The 19,792-nt window shown below is 37.0% G+C and overlaps 1 protein-coding gene across 1 annotated transcript in view; it reads left to right on the top strand.

The window, feature by feature from the left end:
- Positions 1-19,792, top strand: part of NEGR1 (neuronal growth regulator 1) — a 1,031,997-nt gene that overhangs the window by 345,499 nt on the left and 666,706 nt on the right. Inside the window, exon 2 of the mRNA XM_004699331.2 lies at positions 16,197-16,429. Coding sequence (XP_004699388.1) covers positions 16,197-16,429 — 233 coding nt within the window. The remainder of the gene's footprint in view (positions 1-16,196; positions 16,430-19,792) is intronic.

Consider the following 19,792-nt stretch of genomic DNA (forward strand, 5'->3'; position numbering starts at 1 on the left):
TGGATTCATTTCTACCATGTTCCAGAAGTTTAGGGAGGGAAATTTTGTCAAAAGAGCGGTGTCCAAATAGTAACTTTTTCTATTTTCACTGTGCCAAAGCTAGAATTTATCATCTTTAGGTTATTTCTATGATGAAAATGAATGGGCAAGTATGAGTTAATGCTGGAAAGAGTGGGCATTCTTATTTGTTACAACTGATATCATCCAGTTTTTTTAGCTGCAGGGGAAATACAGAGACTTGTATGTGTGTTTCAATTTAGGGTAATAAAGGGAAAAGTGCAAAGTGAAATGGAGTACAGTTAGCGTAGATGTTACCTCCTGTACTAAACCTACCCTCACTGAGTCCCAACAATCCTTTCTTTTTCTGAGTTGTAACTGCTTATCTTTTATGTACAATCTGCAATCTTCTTCCTTTGGAATCCTTTTATTATTTAGATTAAATTACATTTAAACCACTATGTGACTTTGTGCTCTATGTACCTCTGATTAACAATATTCATTATTAGGCATCACAATACATATGCCAATTGGTGTGCAGTACCGTGTAGTAAGCTAAGAGGATTCCCTGGAATGCCATCCTGCTGCACATTAAGTGACCCTGTGGGAAGGGAATCATCTTCACAATGACTCTGGCTTGAATCCTATCAGTATCTTTGTCCCACCTTCTTACCAGACACATACCAGAAAACCTCCTTTGGTGGGAGTTAGATAATGAACTGCCCCTGCACTTTCTTGCTACACTGTAATGAGCACCCATTGGCAAGAGCCAGAAATGGAGATTGCTCTGTGGACCCGAGATCCCTGAACAATGAACCTCCTGGATACAAAAGACAGCAGTAATATCAGAGGAGCAGCAACAGGACCAGGAGCCAGCACTAGAACAGAGGGGTGGACTTTTCAACCCAAGGACAAGGAACCCGGAGGGCTGTTGTGCAGGACACTGGCTCCTAGAGCAGGCTTCCTTTAGGCACTTCATGGGGGGAGCTGGGCTTGCTGACCCATGGAAGGGGGGCTGAGGACCTTCAGGCTGCCTCAGGCTGGAGCAGGGTGCTTTGAGCAAAGTTCCCATGGAATGGTTTTGCAGTCAGAAAGTGAGAGGTTTCCTGCTCTGGGGATGGTGTGGGAGTGGGGCGTGGGGTGTGTGTGTGTGTGTGTGTGTTTTAAGAATTCTTTGCTTATCCTGGTTCCCTTTCCTTCAGGATCAAACTGATAATTCATTTTTCCATTTCTTTAAAGAATTATGTTGGGATCTAGATTGGAATTGCATTTAATGTATAGATTGCTTTGGGGATTATTGACATTTTCACAAATCTAGGACATTTTCGAATCATGTTCTTTGAGGCATTTTAGGATGGGTTTGAGCCACCAACCTTCCAATCAGCAGTCTAGCACTTAATCATTTGAGCATCTCAGATATCTCTATTCGCATTTCCCCAGATCCAGTTCACCTATTTTTAGAGAGCATTTTAACAATGATTCTATTTTTGCTCTAAATGGCTGGATTTTAGGGTACTACAAGGAATAATAATGCATATAAAAGAATTATGACCTTGAGAGGTGATTTAGTCATGAGATTAGTGGAAAATGCAGCACCTGAGTAAGGTACAGCCAGAAATCCATGGCAGAATGCAGCTTTCAGTAAATCACAGTGGCGTTTCACATCCCCCGGAGGCACTTTCTGTCCTGTGCCAACCAGGCGCCGCCAAGTCCAGTTGTCCATGAGACATGCTGCTTCTGAATCCTCCTGCTAGACAAGCTTTGTTATTTGGGGAACTTCTGATACTTTTGGTAGGATATATCAGGTGAAATTACATAGGGGATGCATATTCAAACTTTTCCATCCTTTAATATACATGGAATTAGAAATATTTATCCCCATTTATTTTCTATATTCATTCCAAATTGCCACATATGCTATCTAATGCATAAAAATGAATTTGTGTTTATAAAAAAAACAGCCCTTTCTTTCTCTTACAACAAATAAACATATAGACTTCTCAGTAGACATTTTAATTTCACATAAATAATTGGATTGGCACAATGGAAGAGCTAGATAAAAATTAAATGGTGGCACTATCAACTAAGTGAAAATTAACCCTTTTCTTTAAATGAGCCATTGTGTAATCATATTTTGGGAGAACAGCCAGTAAGTGTTCAAAATAAGCCTCACACAGTTGTTATAGGCATTGCCTTACGGAAGTGGGTGGTGGTATTTGAAGGGCTTTGAGGTTAAGGACTGCTAACTGGAATGTTGGTGGTTACAGCTCTCCTAAGGCATTCCATGGGAAATAGATATGGCAGTTTTCTTACACAAAGATGTTTAGCTTAGGAAACCCATGGACAAGTCTCATCTTCTTATAGGGTCACCATGAATAATAAACCACTTGATGTAGGCAATGGGTTAAAAATAGAAAGGATATTTCTTACCTACTTCTTAAATTTACTAGCGCGGGGCCCTAAGTGATTCATAGATTCCAACTCTAGACTGCTAGCTGACAGGGTGGTAGGTTAACTGCACACATGACGTCACAAGAGATGTGTGACGGGAATGGGCGCCACAGCTAACCACAGAGGATAAGGGTTTCAATAGCGGGTGTCTTGGAAAGGTTCAGAACCACATGGAATTTTTTTTAATACATGTTCATCTACGATTTACAGAAATCGCCATTCTCTTCTCCCAGATAACAGATTAATTTTCTCATTGGTTAATTGAGACATATTTAAATTTTTAAAAAATAGAATTTAATTCTTAAGTCTCTTTTAAAGCAATAAGTATTTAGCAACTAACAACAGCACAAGAGTTAATTGTGGAGAGAAGACAAGTATGTATTAGATTTATCAAAAATAAAAGCAAGCAAAGATGTATCAGTATGTGTTTAAAAATAAATACTCAAAATACATGGCTATTGGCTTAAGTATTTCTAATGTATTCAATTATTGAGTAAATAAAGGAAAGGTAACCAAAATCACAGCATTTAGCAATATGATTGGTGTATTATTATTCAGGTTAAGAGATGAGGTCTTTTTAATTTACTGAGGCATGGGTAATATAATAAAACATCTTTTTTTTTTTTTTTTGGTTTTACTTTTTGTTTGTTTCTTTTTTTTTTTTTTTTTACGAACCAATCACTTTATTGACTAGCGGCATGGGGGCAACGAGGCCCGACGACGGCGGTCCGACTGAACCTCCCAGCCGCCGAAAAGCTTGTTTGTTTCTTAACAGGTTACCAGCAACTTCCAAAATAAACTTAAATAAGAATTCAAAAGACTTTTGAACCATTGTATTTACATTTACATTTCACTTTATAACTTTACAAATCTACTTTTCATACATATTCTTATTTGTACCCATACATAAAAATTGCTCCGAACAAGTGGTGCTATGCCTATTTTGCAAGTAAGCAAATGGAGGGTTTATACAGATTGAATTTTATACTTAAAAGAATTCTAGTAAACTATGGAGTTGGCATCTGAACATGACTTTTCAACATCAAAAGTCGATGATTATTTTAATGAGGCTCTCTTCTTATATATATTTTATTTATAATGGAAGATGTTTGTTTGTTTGTTTGTTTTAAAAAAATTAAATGACAAATTTTTTTTCAGTTGTTTCAAGAAGGCAAAATAAGAAATATTTCAAGTATAACCATTAATTTTTTTAAATATTGAGTCTTTGGAAGCAAGGCTCTCACAAGGCAAATAAATGCAGATCTGTTGTATCCAGCCAGACGCTATGAAATGTTCCTCTTGCACATGTCTTCCCACTATTCCTAGCATGGAGAGCCCTTCTTGCTGCGAGTGGTGGTGGACAGGGCTTCATTTGTTGTGATATTCAAAGGCAAAATTAAGCATGAGGAAGTAGGCAACTCAAGGGTTAAGCTGCCATCAAAGGCTCTGAATCATGATGCCCAATTAATTAATTAATCACTTAGCAGAAAAAATACTGCTGGCCTTGTATCATCTTCTAGTTCATCATGGAGGTTATTGTGTAGTTTTAATACCTTCCTACCTAGAAAGCGTATTTTTAGAATATCGCTCTGTGTTGCTGTCCACAGAGTTCCCATTGGCTAAAATGTGGAAGTAGATTGTTAGGCCTTTCCCTAGTCTCGCTTAGGCTGGAAGGTCTGCTGAAGCCTGACCACGTGGACGACCCTCTGGTATTGGGAAGGGCTGGGGCGGAGCTGCCCCCTCTCAGAAGCATAGAAGCCACTATTGCCCAAGAAGCTGACCACTCAGAGTCCTAGTGACCTCTGGAATTAATTCATATTCATTTCTGACCAGTTGGATTTGACTGAATAGTGATCTTGTTACCCTTAATTTCCTGCTGAAATGCCCACCATCTTGAATTTATGGGGAAATGAGCAACTACCACCCTATAACGGTTTTGTCAGTACTTTTACTCACCTCATTGTGCAGTTTGGAGCAATAGCAGAAATTCACATGTTCTGGTTTCCATGGCTAGTAGATAACAAACCTGACATGTGAACTCATATAGTAAGGATATTAATCACTCTAGGAGTACAATGCTACCTCTCAAGGAAAAATAAATTGTCCATGTGATCTAGCAAATAATCAATATGAGGTTATTGTTAACATTCAACAAACTGGTTTGCAGGGAGTAATTTTTAAAAACCAGCTACACACATATCCCTCCAGGACATACTGCCTGATTTATTTGTTAAGACATAACTCATATTGAACTATGGTTTGGTCAGTTTTCTTGAGAGAGGTCAGATAAATATGGATTGAAGGCTATTGTAGATAATGATTGAAAGGCTTGATTTTATTAATTGTTCTATTTACCCATCTTCATCTATAAAACAGTTTGTGTTCAGGGTGCTAATTTTTATTAGGAAAAAAAATTCCAAGAAGAGAAAAATAAATAAATAAAATAAACCCAACAGTGACCAGTAGGAAATTTAAAAATCAGCATAAACCAAAGGATAGAGAGAGTGAATGAGGGGGTGAACGAGTGCATGAGTGAGTGAATACGAGATATTTAAAAAATCTCTACCTTCATTGATGGATATAAAATCTATCATATTCAATTTGACATAACTCGTACGTTTATCACCTTTCTGTTCACCCATTTTTTCTTATCTTTCACCTGGGTTTATTTTCCTGTAAAGCATTTTCTGAATGACTTAAACATGAAGATCGTTGATGAAGCAAGGAGGGTTGTTGGCACGAGTTTTTTGTGATGACGACAATGTTTTGTGTGTCTTTGTGTCGGCTCCATCATGGAGGGGTTTGGATAGAGAGGTTAGTTCTGGTGGATTCTGGAGCTTTACTAGGGCAAGGTCTCTGGGTTTGATTGTGTTCCCTCTCTTTTGCTTCTATATTAAATACTGTGTGCATTTTGAATGCAGTAAGTATTTCCTTTCTAACGCCTGAGGTGAAAGTCCACCTTCTCTAGGAAGCAACTGCCAGAGAGACGGCCCTTGCAGACAGCAATCTCCACACAGCAGTTCAGAGCACATGCCCATTACAAAACCCTGAAGCCCTTCCCAATAAAAATCCCTCTGATTCAAGTGCACTGGAGAAGAACAAGTTGGTTAAGTTGAATTCAAAACCTTTTTCAGAAGTTCAAATGGTAAAGAATTTTACAATTTGACTACATATTTAAATTTATTTGAGCAAAGCTAAGGTCTCAAACATGTGACACCTCTTCCTTGTAAGACCTTGACATGCACTTAACATTCATCCCATATCAATGCATCCATTACCTATAACAGGGGGGAAACACCTCTGCCTCTCAAGGTGTTTTGTGAGAAATTAATAAGATTATATATAAAGAGCACAGTGGTCTTTTAGCTAATGAGATTTATTATGATCATCAGGACAGTGTGATATAGAAGCAACAACTCCTTCCTTTCTAGAATCCAGAAGGAGGCATCTGCCCAAGGTTAAAGAAGGAGCTAATCTTCATTCTCATGTGCTTTCCTTTCTCCACTCCAGTCAAGAATCACCTGCTCCTAGTCTTCCGCAGTTTATAATCTGGAGTTTCGCATGGAGAAAATATTCTGGGTCTCAGAGTTTTCTGCCTTTGACAAGACGCAGGCTACATTTCTCCATGCTGCTCATTCAGAGACCATATGCTGGTGCTCCTGCTCCAGTAGGTTTCTTTCTTCCACACACTCTGGCTCTCAAAGGCGTCACTGTACTTTAATACATGTGTTACCCTTACTATTATTTTATCCTTACCACTTCATTTTGTTTCTGTTTCTTGTTTCTTCATCCAGGTTGTGATGCACCTAAGGGTGGGTGCATAGTGATCATAACTGATGCAAGGGTTTGTGGGGGGTGTAGGGCTAGGCAGGGTGAGAGGCTTTTAGCAGTAAATAAGAAGACAGGAGGGGGCGTGAGCTCCAGAATTGAAGGTGGTTACACAACTCATTTTATAGGCGAATGATTCATGGGGTGGGGAAGAGAGAAAGAAAAGTTCTGAAAGTGATTGTGTTAATGATTGTACAATTCTTCTTCATATGGTTGAATTGTGTGATATGTGGATTAAGTGCCAATAAAACTTAAAAAATCAAAATAAATAAATAAACGTGTTACCCAGTCAAACAGAGCAAAAGCCTATTGTTGAAAAGAAAGAGTAAACTATGACTAGAATTGGAGGCTTTAGTAATATATCCACAAGGATGTATTTTGTTATACAGGTTTCATATTTTCTTTTGTCATAATGTGCAGTCACTCTTTTACCCATACTTATTTTGCTTAATAATGTTAAATTATATATGTTAAAATTGACATTGTGACTTAAAACAGCTTAAATATTAAAATCCCTCAACTTGGCCCCTTTAAACATAAACATACATTCTATATCGAAGTTTGGTTTAAGTGAGTCCATAAAAAGAAACCGATAAAATAATCTATGATTTGTATAAAAGCATGGTTTAATTATCATTTAAAATAGTGAATTAAAAGTTTAAAAAATGTTTTTGTTTTAACTTAACCAAGTTTAATTATTTCTAAGGCATTGAAAAAGCTGGATTATAAGTAAAACCTGTGAAATAGAGATTAACTTTAAAATGTACATTGAAATGAGACTTATTTGCATAAATATATACTAAAACATAATTACATTAAAGTCCCTAACTTTTAGGAAAACCTTAGTCTTTTGTGCAAAAAGCAAGAAAAACTCATGAAAAGAGCTTTAATTATTTTCAGGTTTATATTCTATTTAAAGTGGCCAACCACATAAAATTTAAAGAAATTTGATGTTAAAATGTGATAATAGCTGATAGCTTTCAAGCTTGATTTTGGGATATGATTGTATAAGACTATTTTAATAATATTCAAATAATCATAAAATAGTTTTAGAATTGCCAATAGTTAGAATAGACTATGTGGGAGATGTATTTCTTTATCACTTGAAATAAACAATTCATGTCTAAATAAAATATGTCCAACATAACATGATCTCTTGCCAATTAATTGTATGTTCCACTGATATTACATTAGTAGCCAGAACTGGAAAAACATTGCCATTAAAGCAATTCTGGCTCATAGCATTCCTATGGGATAGAATGCACTGCTTCATGCATTTTTAGAGCTTTAAATCTTACAGGAGCAGATGGCCAGCCTTCTCTCAAAGAGCAGCTGGGCGATTTGAACCACTGTATCTTTCAGTTAAGCAGCTAAGTGCTTACTCACGGCACCTTCAGGGTGCGCTTCAAAACCCCTAATGTCCAGAAATGCGGAGCCCTTTCCCAACTGCATTGTGCTGTGTAATAACCATAAAACATCTCGAGAAGTGCCCTGCGAGCTCTGGAAGGTCGGCGTGATTATATAATAAAGTTATCTCGTGCATTCCATATTTCATTAGCAGGTCCTGCACAAATTATTCTATATCCCAGTTTTCTTTCTAACAAATGGTCATGGTGGGACTTGACAGTACCAACATCCAAGGTCTTTGGCGAGGAATAAGTGAGAACTATGTGTAATGTGTTTAGGACAGTGTCTGGGATATAAGAGTGCCAGCATTTTATTATTATATACACGTAGCATGGAGCACTGTCTGATGAGTGCATTTCAAATGTCAATATATCTCCAAAATATTTTAAAATATAATTCTGCTTATCTATAAGGGGTCATGCTCCATCAAATAAGTATTTCGAGTTCATTGAACAAGTTACTCATTGTCATGAATTCCACACCCACCTTTGATTCGTCTCCTACTGAAAAACAGAAAGATGGCAGTCTTTCCTACATTAGAGTGGGGTATGTAGTTCAAAACAATAAAGTATTAAGTAGTTCAATTTCACTAATATCTCAGGTTTGATTGGCAGGAAAGACATTAAAAGAATAAAGCCTTAAAAACAAAAGCTGGTGGGCAGGGAGATAGAATTGTCCAGTTCTGATTAACCTCTACTTTACTTCCCATCTCTATGTGTTGGAATTAACTCTAGGACAGTGCATTTAGTTTGGGTTACTCCCCTTGCCTCATTAAGTCCTGGCAGCCAGGCTGTCAAAATTCTTCCTGCGGAAAATTAGCACAGAGTTGTGAATTTCCCTTTCTTTATGTGCATACTTTTGAACGTTCTCCTTCCTTCATATTCAGAACTTGCTGATATAATGGAGAGACAGCTGTGATGGAAGCAGGCCAAGCCTCTCATAGGGTTATGGCTTATCTTTGAATCCAAAGAAAATAATACTTTTCTTCTTTTATTAATTAGTGCCTTTAAAGGCAGCTTTCATTAATCAACATGTCTTGAGTAAAGCAAGTCCCTTTCTATAGAGCTGATTATTAAATCCTGCTGTGCTCGGTACTAGAGTCGGTATGAATGCTCAGGTTTTTGGAATATGTTACCCAGAATTAGTGATACAGAAAGGTAAAATAATTCCTGAGCTGCGATGGGCGGTTTTCTTTAACGGAGCTTAAAAAATAATAAATAGCCTAAATTACTAATTTCCCCTAACCTTCTTGTTCTCTTTTTTATGAATTTGATTGTTGGTCTACACTTTTTTATTGCAGTCTATCCAGGTAGAATTGTGCTGATATCACTTTAATCAGTTAGCCACTCATCAAATGGAACTTCCTATATGACTACGGAATCAGTCTAATGTAAAGTAGTTGCACTTGTAAAGAAGCTTCTTTAAAGAATCCAGAAGCTGTAATGCCATCCGTATTAGAAAAACTTCAACTGTCTTAAGCCTAGCTTTATATGAATATCAGTAACAATGATGAAACAATATAAAATAGTCCAGAAATTTTCTATACATTTTCCATTAGCCACATGTGTACGAAACCTCCCTAAGACTGACTGAGAGTTGCAGGGTGTCATGGCCTTTGGGATAGGGTTAGCATGCTGGCACCGAGGGGTATATTTTGGGAACTGCTTTACTCATCTCCCTATGAAGCAGGTTGTCTAGCAGATTTTTTTTAAATGGGAAAAATGCACCATTGAGACAAGCCATACCATACTCAAGTAAACCATAAATATATGCAGTATTTAGTATATTTATTCAGAATGTTTATGACTATATTAAAAATGATATTAACACCACTATCTGTTATTTTTTTGTAACACAAAGAGTAGAAGAAGGAGAAAGAGAAGAAGAAGAAGAAGAAGAAAGAAGTTCTTACTTTGTTTCTTGAGAATTAGTGCTTGCCTGTGCTTCCCTGAGTGATCCTGGAGTTGTAGATGTGGCTTGAGTGTTGTGGTCATAGTGGAGCAGGCATGAGGGCCAAGGGCAGAAGCTAAAGATCCACACCCACAGGCAATAACAATAATCTAATTATAAAAATACAGTTATAACACTTATTGCTTCCTGTTTGGAAAGATGGATATTCCTGCATAGTTAGTCATTCCTGATCAATTTTATATATATATATACAAATTATATTTATACATATAGATATAATTACTCTTAAAAACATTTTATTGACATACAATTAAATTATTTAAAAATATTAAAAGACTTGTATAGTAATCAATTTTAGAACATTTATTAATTCTTCTAGCCATTATTATTAGCTACGTATTTCCTCTCAAGCTCCGCCGCCATAACTCTAAGAACCTATCAATACTGCTTATGTAGTTTACTTATTCTAAATTTCATATAAAGAAAATAATACAAAGAAAGATCCCAACAAAATAAAACACAGAACAAAAAACCTTAATCCAAAAGAAAAAGAAGGTAATAAAAAGTAGAACAAGTTAAAATTTTATCAAAAGGGGAAACAAATGGTTAGATGATAAATTTTAGCCTAACTATATCTGCAATAATCTATTTTCTAATGCACTCTGAGATCAAGTCTATTCACATCTTGGTTCAGTGGACTGAGGGAATTCAATGAAGGCTTAATCAATGTGTCGGTTCTCTGAACGTTCAATTTAATATTTTCTGTATGTCAAAATTACAATAAATTTATATTTGTAGATATTCGATCCATATTTATGCTCATTTGAAAAAAATTGATCCTACTTATTGAGGAAATTATCCAAAACTATTATTAATATCTAACTCAAGTAAGTGTTCTGTTGACGATTTATCAATAATGATTGCAGCAGTATAGCAATAGTCAACTGCCAACAATTCAAGCTGAATTCAGAAAAGGGTGAGGAACTAAGGCTGTATTATTGCTATCAAATGGATCTTGGCTAAAAGCAGAGGCTGTCAGACATGCTGATGTTATTGTTACGTGCCGCTGAGTCAGTGCCAATTCATAGTCACTGTGCACAACGGAAGGAACCACTGCATGATCCCATGCCAATTGTTGCTGTCCTCAGCCTGCTGTTGCAGCCAAGGTGTCAGTCCAGCGCACTGAGGGCCTTCCTCTTTCTCAACGCCCCTCCGCTGTACCAAGCATGGTGTCCTTCTCCAGGGTCTGGTCTCTCTTAAAAATGTGTCCAAAATATGTAAGGTGAAGTCTTTCCACCCTAACCTCTCGAGAGCTCTCTCATGTCCTGGAGTGAAATTTCTTAATCTAGTCTTTCTACCCATGTCTCTGTAAGTAGGGGGTGCGTAACACTAATCAAGTGGATTGATCAATTTTGGTTAGCACTCTCTGGCTGTAAGATATCTTTGAATCAGGAACAGAGATAAAGCCCAGGACCGTCTTCGGATCTGTTTAAAGCTGAGGAGGCTGAGACCCGAGACAGCAGAGAATGTGGCACAGAGACTATGGGAGCGAGCAAGAACAGTGTACAGGCATTGGGACTATGAGACAGAGCAGCAGGCTTTCTTCTTGGCTCACAGAGGCAGAAATCAAAAGACCACATGGCTGAGATGCTAAGGACTAGCGAATGAGTTGCCTGATCACTAAGACTATCTGTTACTGTGGACCAATAACTGTATCCTTACTCATACAGTTAGTGATACTGCCTTCTGGTAATCTATTAATTTCCCCCAACAAACCACCACAATTGTGAGTATTTCTAGTGAGTTCTGTGTGGCCATGACAAAGAATTAATTATAAAACTTGACATAGAAGTAAAGAGTCTTGAGAGGAGTGATAGGTGTCAGAGGGTGTAAAGGATGGATTCTGGAGGCGGGTCTGAAGCCTGCCTCTAGACAATAGAGGAGTCATTGGTATTGGTTATGTGCCTCCATTCTGTTTACTGCAACATAAATATATTCACTTGTGCTTTATTGACTATGCAAAGGCAATTGACTGTGCGGATAATAACAATATATGGATACCTTTGAAAAGAACAAGAATTTCAAAAGACACCACTATGCTCATGTGGAAACTGTACATAGACCAAGAGGAGTTCTTGAAACAGCAAAAGTGAATACTGCATTTTCTAACATTAGGGACAGTGTGAGGGTTTTATCCTTTCACCATGCATATTCAGTCTTTTGAGCAAATAACCTGAGAAGCTGGACTAGATGGAGATAAACACAACATCAGGATTTTAGGAAGGCTTATTAACAAATTTTGATATTCAGATGCACAACCATGGTTGTTAAGAACAAAGAAGACTTTGAACACTTGCTGGTGAAGATCAAAGAATGCAGCTTTCAGTATCAGTTACAACCAAAATCCTCACAACTGGACTGTTACACAACATCATGATAAATAGTGAAGATTGAAGTTGTCAAGGATTTAATTTTAATTGAATTCGCAAACAATGTTCATGGAAGCAGCAGTCAAGAAACCAAAGGACATGTTGCAGCAGGCAAATCTGTGGCAATAGATCTCTTTAACGTTTTAAAGAACAAGTGTAATAGTTACATAATATGGTGTCAACTTGAGACTATTAAGAGTGAAGGGGTGGAGTTCAGCCTGTCATTCAGGCCGCAGCTTGATGACCTTATTTGAAGGCACTACAGAGATAAAGAGCTCATTGGAGGCCAGACCCTCACTCTGCTTCATCTTCCTGCTGACAAGGCATATGGAGCTAAGTTGATGGAACTAGAGCCATGGAGCTGGAGGAGCCACGTGGAAACCCATGCCAGCCCTGAGATACTTCCACTGCCAGTGGATCCACAAGACTGTCTACCCAAGTGGCCTGTGATCTTCCTGCATTAGGCATCATTGCATATGTTGTGTGATTTTTGAAGAGGGATTTATAGACTGGTATTGGACATATGGGTTCATACTGGATTTACGGACATGATTTGGATAGAGCTGCTGTATTTTCTCAATATACAATTGCTCTTGTATATAAAGCTATTTCTTCTACACATATGAGTGTCTATGAATATGTTTCTCTAGTCAACCCAGACAAACACAGCAAGGATGTCACTTTAAGGAATAAGTGTGACTGACCCAAGACATTGTCTTTTCAATCACTTCATATGCATATGAAAGTTGGACAATGAATAAAGAAGACTGAAGAAGAATTGATGCATTTGCATTATAATGTTGGCAAAGAATATTGAAGCACTGTGGACTTCCAAAACAAACACAAAAAATTTGTGTTGGAGGAAATACTGCCAGAAGGCTTCTTAGTAACTAGAATGGTGAGATTGTCCCTCCTGTATTTTGGACACGTTATGAAGAAATACCAATTCCTGAAGAAAGAGATTGTGTTTGATAAAGTTGAGTAACAACAAAAAAGAGGAAAACTTTTGACATAATGGATGTACACAGTAGCTAAACAAGGGACTCAAACATTAACATTTGGGGATGGGACAGGATCTGGAGATGTTTTCTTCTGTTGTACAAAGGGTTGGTATGAGTTGGAGCTAAAATAAGGCTACCTGACATCCACAAGAAAGTTCTTTAACACTCAACAAACTTCATATGAAGACCTTCGTATTATACAACATGTCCATGTCCAGCATAATCTCTCGAGACTACAAAGTGGGAGTTGAGGTGGAAAACCAAGAGGAGGTAATAATAAATGAAAAATATACACAGCATATATAATTGTATATAATTACAAACTTAAAATTGTAAAAATACATAATTATATATAGTGAATTCTGGTTTTTCTGTAGATTCTGTGTTGAGCTGCTAACTGTAAGTTCAATAGTGACTTTCTGCTCCCATAAAGTTTTATAGCCTGAGAAACCCACAGGGTCACTATGAGACAGAAGTGACATAACGGCAGTGAGCAATAGTACTAAATATGTCTACAAGTATATGTGCATAATTCATATTTTGTTGTAATCTAATTCTGGTATTAATTGACATACACTGCATTTAAGTATTTTATGATCTTATAAAGTGGAAAGCTGTGCTGATTAGGTGCTTGCTGCTCCCAATTCATAAATTACGTATATGGCTATTTGGGGATTTTTATGTTTTCACTCAGTAGTTTGTGAATAATTCTATAGAAATCTAAAGAATTAATACCCCAAGATATTTTTATTGTTCTTATCATATATTTATTATTTCTAAGCCTTATGTAAAGGCCATCCTCATTAATATTTGCTTTTAAATGTTTTAGATTGGAGCAGATATCAATGATGAAATTATAGCTCTTTAAGTGAAGGAGTATTACAAATGTCTATTATTCAATACTTGCACTGAAGAAATGAAGTCCTATGTTCTTTGATGGCCTCTAACAGGGCAGAGCCGCAGAGTGGTGCTTATTCCGAGATTTAGCTGAGGGCAGATCTTCTGGACTCTTACTCAAGCTGGTGTCTGACAGCCCCACGATAAAGGCAACACTGCTGCTGGCTCAAGTGAAAGGGAAGTACCACAGGTTCTAAATCAGACTTTCATGGTACAACATTCATTAATAATTAATTTTATGCCTCCTTTAGACTAGGACAGGTTAAACAGTTGGGCACAGTTGGTAAATAAGGAATTACTTGCAATAATTTCTGCAACATTCTAATCATCTCATTTCTGAATTCTGCTACAAAAGTCTTTGATCTGGATTATGGTGGAAAGGACATTGAATATGGAAACACAAGATCTGGGTGTGAATTCAACTTTGCCACCAACTAATTGTGTGTCTTGGGCAAGTCAGTTAACCTAAACATCTCCATTTCTGTCTTATACTGATGAATTGGATACAGCAATTTATTCCCAGCAGGCTTGTTGTGAGTACCAAATCGATGCATGAGAGCCATGGACGTAGGGGTCACACAATACACATTTGATGACTCCAGATACAAAGTAACATGCGCTGAGTGAATTATCGGTGTGGGTAGAGATACTTCAGTGTTCTGCTCTCCCTGTGCGATCTTGTGAAATGGGAAAGATGTCCTCTCCATGTTCTTTTTGCATGTCTTTAAGAATGACAATATACCACGATTGTTTAATTGTATCATTAAAGGAGGTTTTACTTCATTTAATATATAAGGAAAAGCATTACCATTAACAGTGACCTTTCAGACTTCTAGGAGCTGGATTCTTTAGTTGGTGAAGTTGACTGCAAATTAGATTCTGCACTATACCTTGTTCCTTTTTTTTGTTTTCATTTTTTTACCCACTGATTAGTTTCATACAGTTGGCAGCAGTCGACCCTGTTGCATTCAGCTTGCAATTTTGTAGCAATCTCACACTCTGTGTTCAATCCCCCAAGGTATTCTGTAGAAATGCTGTCAAACTATTTCAATGTATGTGTATTTTCCTCCTGTGACTGTGCTTTGTACTCATTTAAGGGAACCAGTCTTTAATTTGTAAGAGAACCTTTTCAAGATGACATGCAGAATTCCAAGGCTCAGCAAAATCACTACCTTATGACCACCTATGCCTTGACTTACCTGACTTCTGCTATATACAAAGCCGTATTTTATAATCCTAGTGTAAGATATGACTTAAATAAAGGGTTTCAAATTCAGCCATGAAATCCACTAATTGCCAATATGTTTCCCATCATTCGCCGGCTCTGGTTTACCTCTCTAATTTCAACGCTGTTTCCACCTACTCTATATGTCATGTTTGATTTACTTTCTTGATTTGTTTGATTTTCCTTGTCTTTACCTGCTCTTGCCTCCCTGAAGCACATCCTGTAGAATGCCAGGTCTGCCCCTTCTCCGCTGTGTTAGCTCAAGCGCTTCCTAGTCCTTTCTGTACATTCTCATATCCATCCTGTGTCAAATCCTTGTCCCTTGTGGATTTTGTGCGTGTGCATACCTTAAGGGTTTTCTACTCCAGAAAAGACTTACAGCTTCAGAAGCTCAACTACATCAGCGTGGTCTCTTGGCAGTGAGTAAACCTATAGAGAGTGTCCAAGACCTGTAGATCCTTATGAGAGCAGACCACCTCGTCTTTGTCCTGTGGAAAGACTGGTGGATTTGAGAAACACTCCAACAGTTAGCAGCCCGCGGACCAGCCCACAGCCTCAGGGGTCCTAACATAAATAACATATGCTATCGTCACCTGTTCTTGGGGTCCTACACTTCATATTCAGAATCGGTCTGCATTCACTAGGCGAACTCATAGATAACAAGTGTGTTTAAATATTTAAAGTGTTAGGCTAATATTTTTATAATTTTTATAAAATTTTATATAATTTTATATAAATATTTAGGCTAATATTTTATATATATTTTTTATCCATGTATTGCCCAGAAAGAATGAAAGAGAATCTAGATTGTAAATTTAACACAAACCACAAGCATGCAGATGCACATATACTAACCCATAACATGTTGGTATCGTTCACATTTGCACTGGGAATAGAAGGTGTTTCAGTGTACGCGTGTATCCTATGTTTGTCTGATGTTTGCATTTGAAATAACACTATTATTCAGCATCTGGAAATGCACTGTGAACAAAGATAATGTGTTGCTCATTTTCATTTTGATTAATAGGTTCTTTCTCTGGTAATTTGTAGGTGTTATTTGGAAGATGGAGCTTCAAAGGGTGCCTGGCTGAACCGATCGAGTATTATATTTGCGGGTGGTGATAAGTGGTCAGTGGATCCTCGAGTTTCCATCTCCACACTGAATAAGAGGGACTACAGCCTGCAGATTCAGAATGTGGATGTGACTGACGATGGCCCGTACACGTGTTCGGTTCAAACCCAACATACACCGAGAACAATGCAGGTCCATTTAACTGTGCAAGGTACGCATTTCCATAACTGCTGTATTCTGAAGGTCTGTGCTTAGAAATGATCAATATTTACATATACAGATATCTTAGATGCAACTAACAATGCTGAAAAAGGTGTTGTCATTGTCTTTGGATATTTATGATCCCTGATTCCATTGCTCCAAATTGCTATTATAGGCATACAAAACCTGACCACTCAAGACCGAGCTATAGCCACTAACATCACATTAGGACTTCTGTGTATGATTCACTTTGTATCTTCCTTTGAATTAAATTCATAAATTGTTGAGAATTTATGAAGGATGCATGAAGATAAATCTTCAAGAACTCCTGATGGACACATTAGAATATTAGACCTTAGTAAAATATGGACAGTAACTCTTTAATGATAAACCTCCATAAATGTAGCATTCTATCTCAATCCCAATTCTGTTTACTTTGGTTCTAGTCATAATTTAAAATAGCAGACTTCTAGAATGACTTTATTTAAATACAGAATAAAGGGGAAAAGATGATACACATGCTTTTACTTTGAACTAATCATAAATTATGCTCATCATCCTATTATCCTCAAACACTAGCAGAATAATTAAATTATTTTATTTCTATTTCATATTAAAATGTAAGAGCACATATTTTAAGAAAAGTTCCATTATATTATTATGTCAGTGGAAGACATATTTTGTCCTTTATAATATTCTCATGCATTCTATAATTAATATGTGTTGTTCAATAGCAATCTTATGTGCTATGAGAGTCCCGGTGGTTTGTAGTATTTTTGAGTGGAATTAATAACAAGTTATATGAAATTGTGGTGCCAGTGAATGCAAGTTTGATTCCTAAAAGGAAAGATGAGTGAGCAAGTGAGCAGTACTGTTCTGAGTTTATTTTTCAATAGATCAACACTTGGTATCGTTTTAAGTTCATAGTTATTCCATTTTTGAGAACACTAATAATCCAGTAAATACAGATAAATATATTCTCTGGATTTTGCTTTGTTCTATAATGGTAAACCTGATTTCAAGCCAAGCTTTGTTTGTTAATACATTCATTTTGTGACAAAGGCTGAATTTCTTACACAATTAATTTTAATAAGGTATATAGAAATTGACAAAGTCAATACATTTCCTCAATGTTTTTTCTGAACAGATTATTACAGATGATAGTGCTCATTATTGAAAAGCTTTACATTATTTAAAATACAATAAAGTTTTTGCAAAAATCCATATTTATTCAGGGATTAGCTTGAGGTAAGCAGTTTGTCCAGTTTAAACATTGACATGAGATTACAAGACAAAAAAACACATTGTTCCATATTCATGACAAACCCTGTTGTCTTTGTTCTGTTGGTTCTTCACCCCTTGACTAGCATTCCTAGGTCAAAAACGACAAAATATTATTGTTATATCAGAATAACATGTTTAAGTGAATTGAGATATAGACACGCTGTTTTCTAAAGCGTTAGATGGTACACTTCTGAACTTCCTCCCTTTCCCCATTCATTTCGTAGTTGATACAGCAGGTAGATAGAGATAGAGATTGTGCTCCCTGCCCAGGCGCATTCTCAAGGGAGGTTCTTACCACTTTACATGGCCTGCATACATTAGCCTGTTCAAACGTCTAGAGATGCTGCATTCCTCATGGGATGTTTTTGCACCGTCATTTGCTGATGATGAACTTACTTGAATTTTTCGAACTCTGTGTAAGTAAAGACTGTGGATCTTTTATAAAAAAGAAAATCTCTATTAGTGTTTTGAGAGTACATAGTTCATTCAAATTAAAAGCTAATAATTTTACAGTATTTATGAACATAATTACTTATTGGAATTTGATTGACATGTGGGCAGTGTTCCAATTACATTAATAAAGTTCAGGGAATGCATTAATAGGCTTGTCAGTCAGTTCAAGAACTAAATAAATGTCACAAAAAGTCAAACACACTTAAGCTACATTTTCCCCGCAATGAACAAAATAAACGAACGTGCACATCTCTCAGTCTGTACATGTGTTAAGTTGTCTGTTGCACAGGTGTAGTTTGTGCTGTGGGGTAATTTTGCAGTATGTTCTCTGCTTCACGGTTTGTCACCAAGATAGAGAAACATAGCAACGGAAGGAAGGCTGGGTGTCACTGATGTCAAGCATTGGCTGCAAAACAAGCTATGCTTACTTTCATTGTTGCAATTCTGTACTCTAGGGAACGTTTTTGTTGTTGTTCTTGTTGTTTAGAACTCACTTTAGAGAGAGGATTAAAAAAAGAAGAAGAATATCTTGGCAGCCCAGACAGTATGCCAGGGGAGTTAATTTGCTGTGTTACTGATGTCTTAAAGCTATTATTATGCACTAAAGGGCGATGGAACAAAATGAAACAAAATATTAGTGTAGGAAACAGAAAACCTGGGTTCCAATTCTGCTGTTCCCCATCATGAAATAAATAATGATAAATCCTTTTTTTTTCATCTGAGCAAGGAAAAAATCAGATTATATGACCTTGAAAGGCTATACTGGTCAAAACAGAAAACACATTTCCAAACATAGAAGAGAAAATTCACTGTCCACTTATTTGCTTGTAATTTGGCAGGGGAAAAGCTATGTACCTAATTTTTAAAATCATTTAAATATGGAGAGTTTTCCAGAACAGTTTGTTGATGTTCGGTACTGTTGAGTCCGGTCCTTCAGAGAGATCTTTGTGGAACGGAACAAAATGCCTGCTCTACTTGTGAAATTTGTAACTTGCACCCACTGTGCCAGTCCATCTTATTGAGCTTCGTCCCCCTTTCACTGACCCTCTCTCTGTATCACCGAGCACGATGTCCTTTGCCAGGGACTGGTCTTTCTGGATAACACGTCTAAAGGATGTGAGACAGTTCACGATCCTCCCGTCTACGGAGCATGCATCTAAACTTCCTCCAAGACAGGTTCTTTTTCTTCTTCTGACAAGCCACAGTCCAATCCAGGAGTCAGTATTTATGGTTCAGTATTATTTGCCAGTACCCTAATCTAAATGCATCAAATTCTCCTACTGTCTACTTTATTCATTGTCCCACGTTCGTATGCATATGACATTACTGAAAATACCATGGCTTGAGGCAATCTTGGATCAGGCAGCCTTAGTCCTCAAAGTAAGGTCTCCACTCTTATCAAGAAGAATGAAAAGGTGATGCAGTTTTGAAAACCCACTCATGGCAAACTTTAAGAATAGCATGAGAACACTAAATTAACACAATGGACACTCATTTTACTCAGCAACTCCTGCTATTAGTATTTACAGTTCAAGTATGTTATATTTATATTTAGGTTTTACTTTCACTAAAGGGGCTGAATAAAATTAGAACCCACCCTTTGTGCTGTGAATATATATATATATATATATATATA

This window comes from Echinops telfairi, unplaced genomic scaffold (genome assembly GCF_000313985.2).
Source record: "Echinops telfairi isolate 266 unplaced genomic scaffold, ASM31398v2 ScPeMD7_443;HRSCAF=831, whole genome shotgun sequence".
NCBI classification, from domain to species: domain Eukaryota; kingdom Metazoa; phylum Chordata; class Mammalia; order Afrosoricida; family Tenrecidae; genus Echinops; species Echinops telfairi.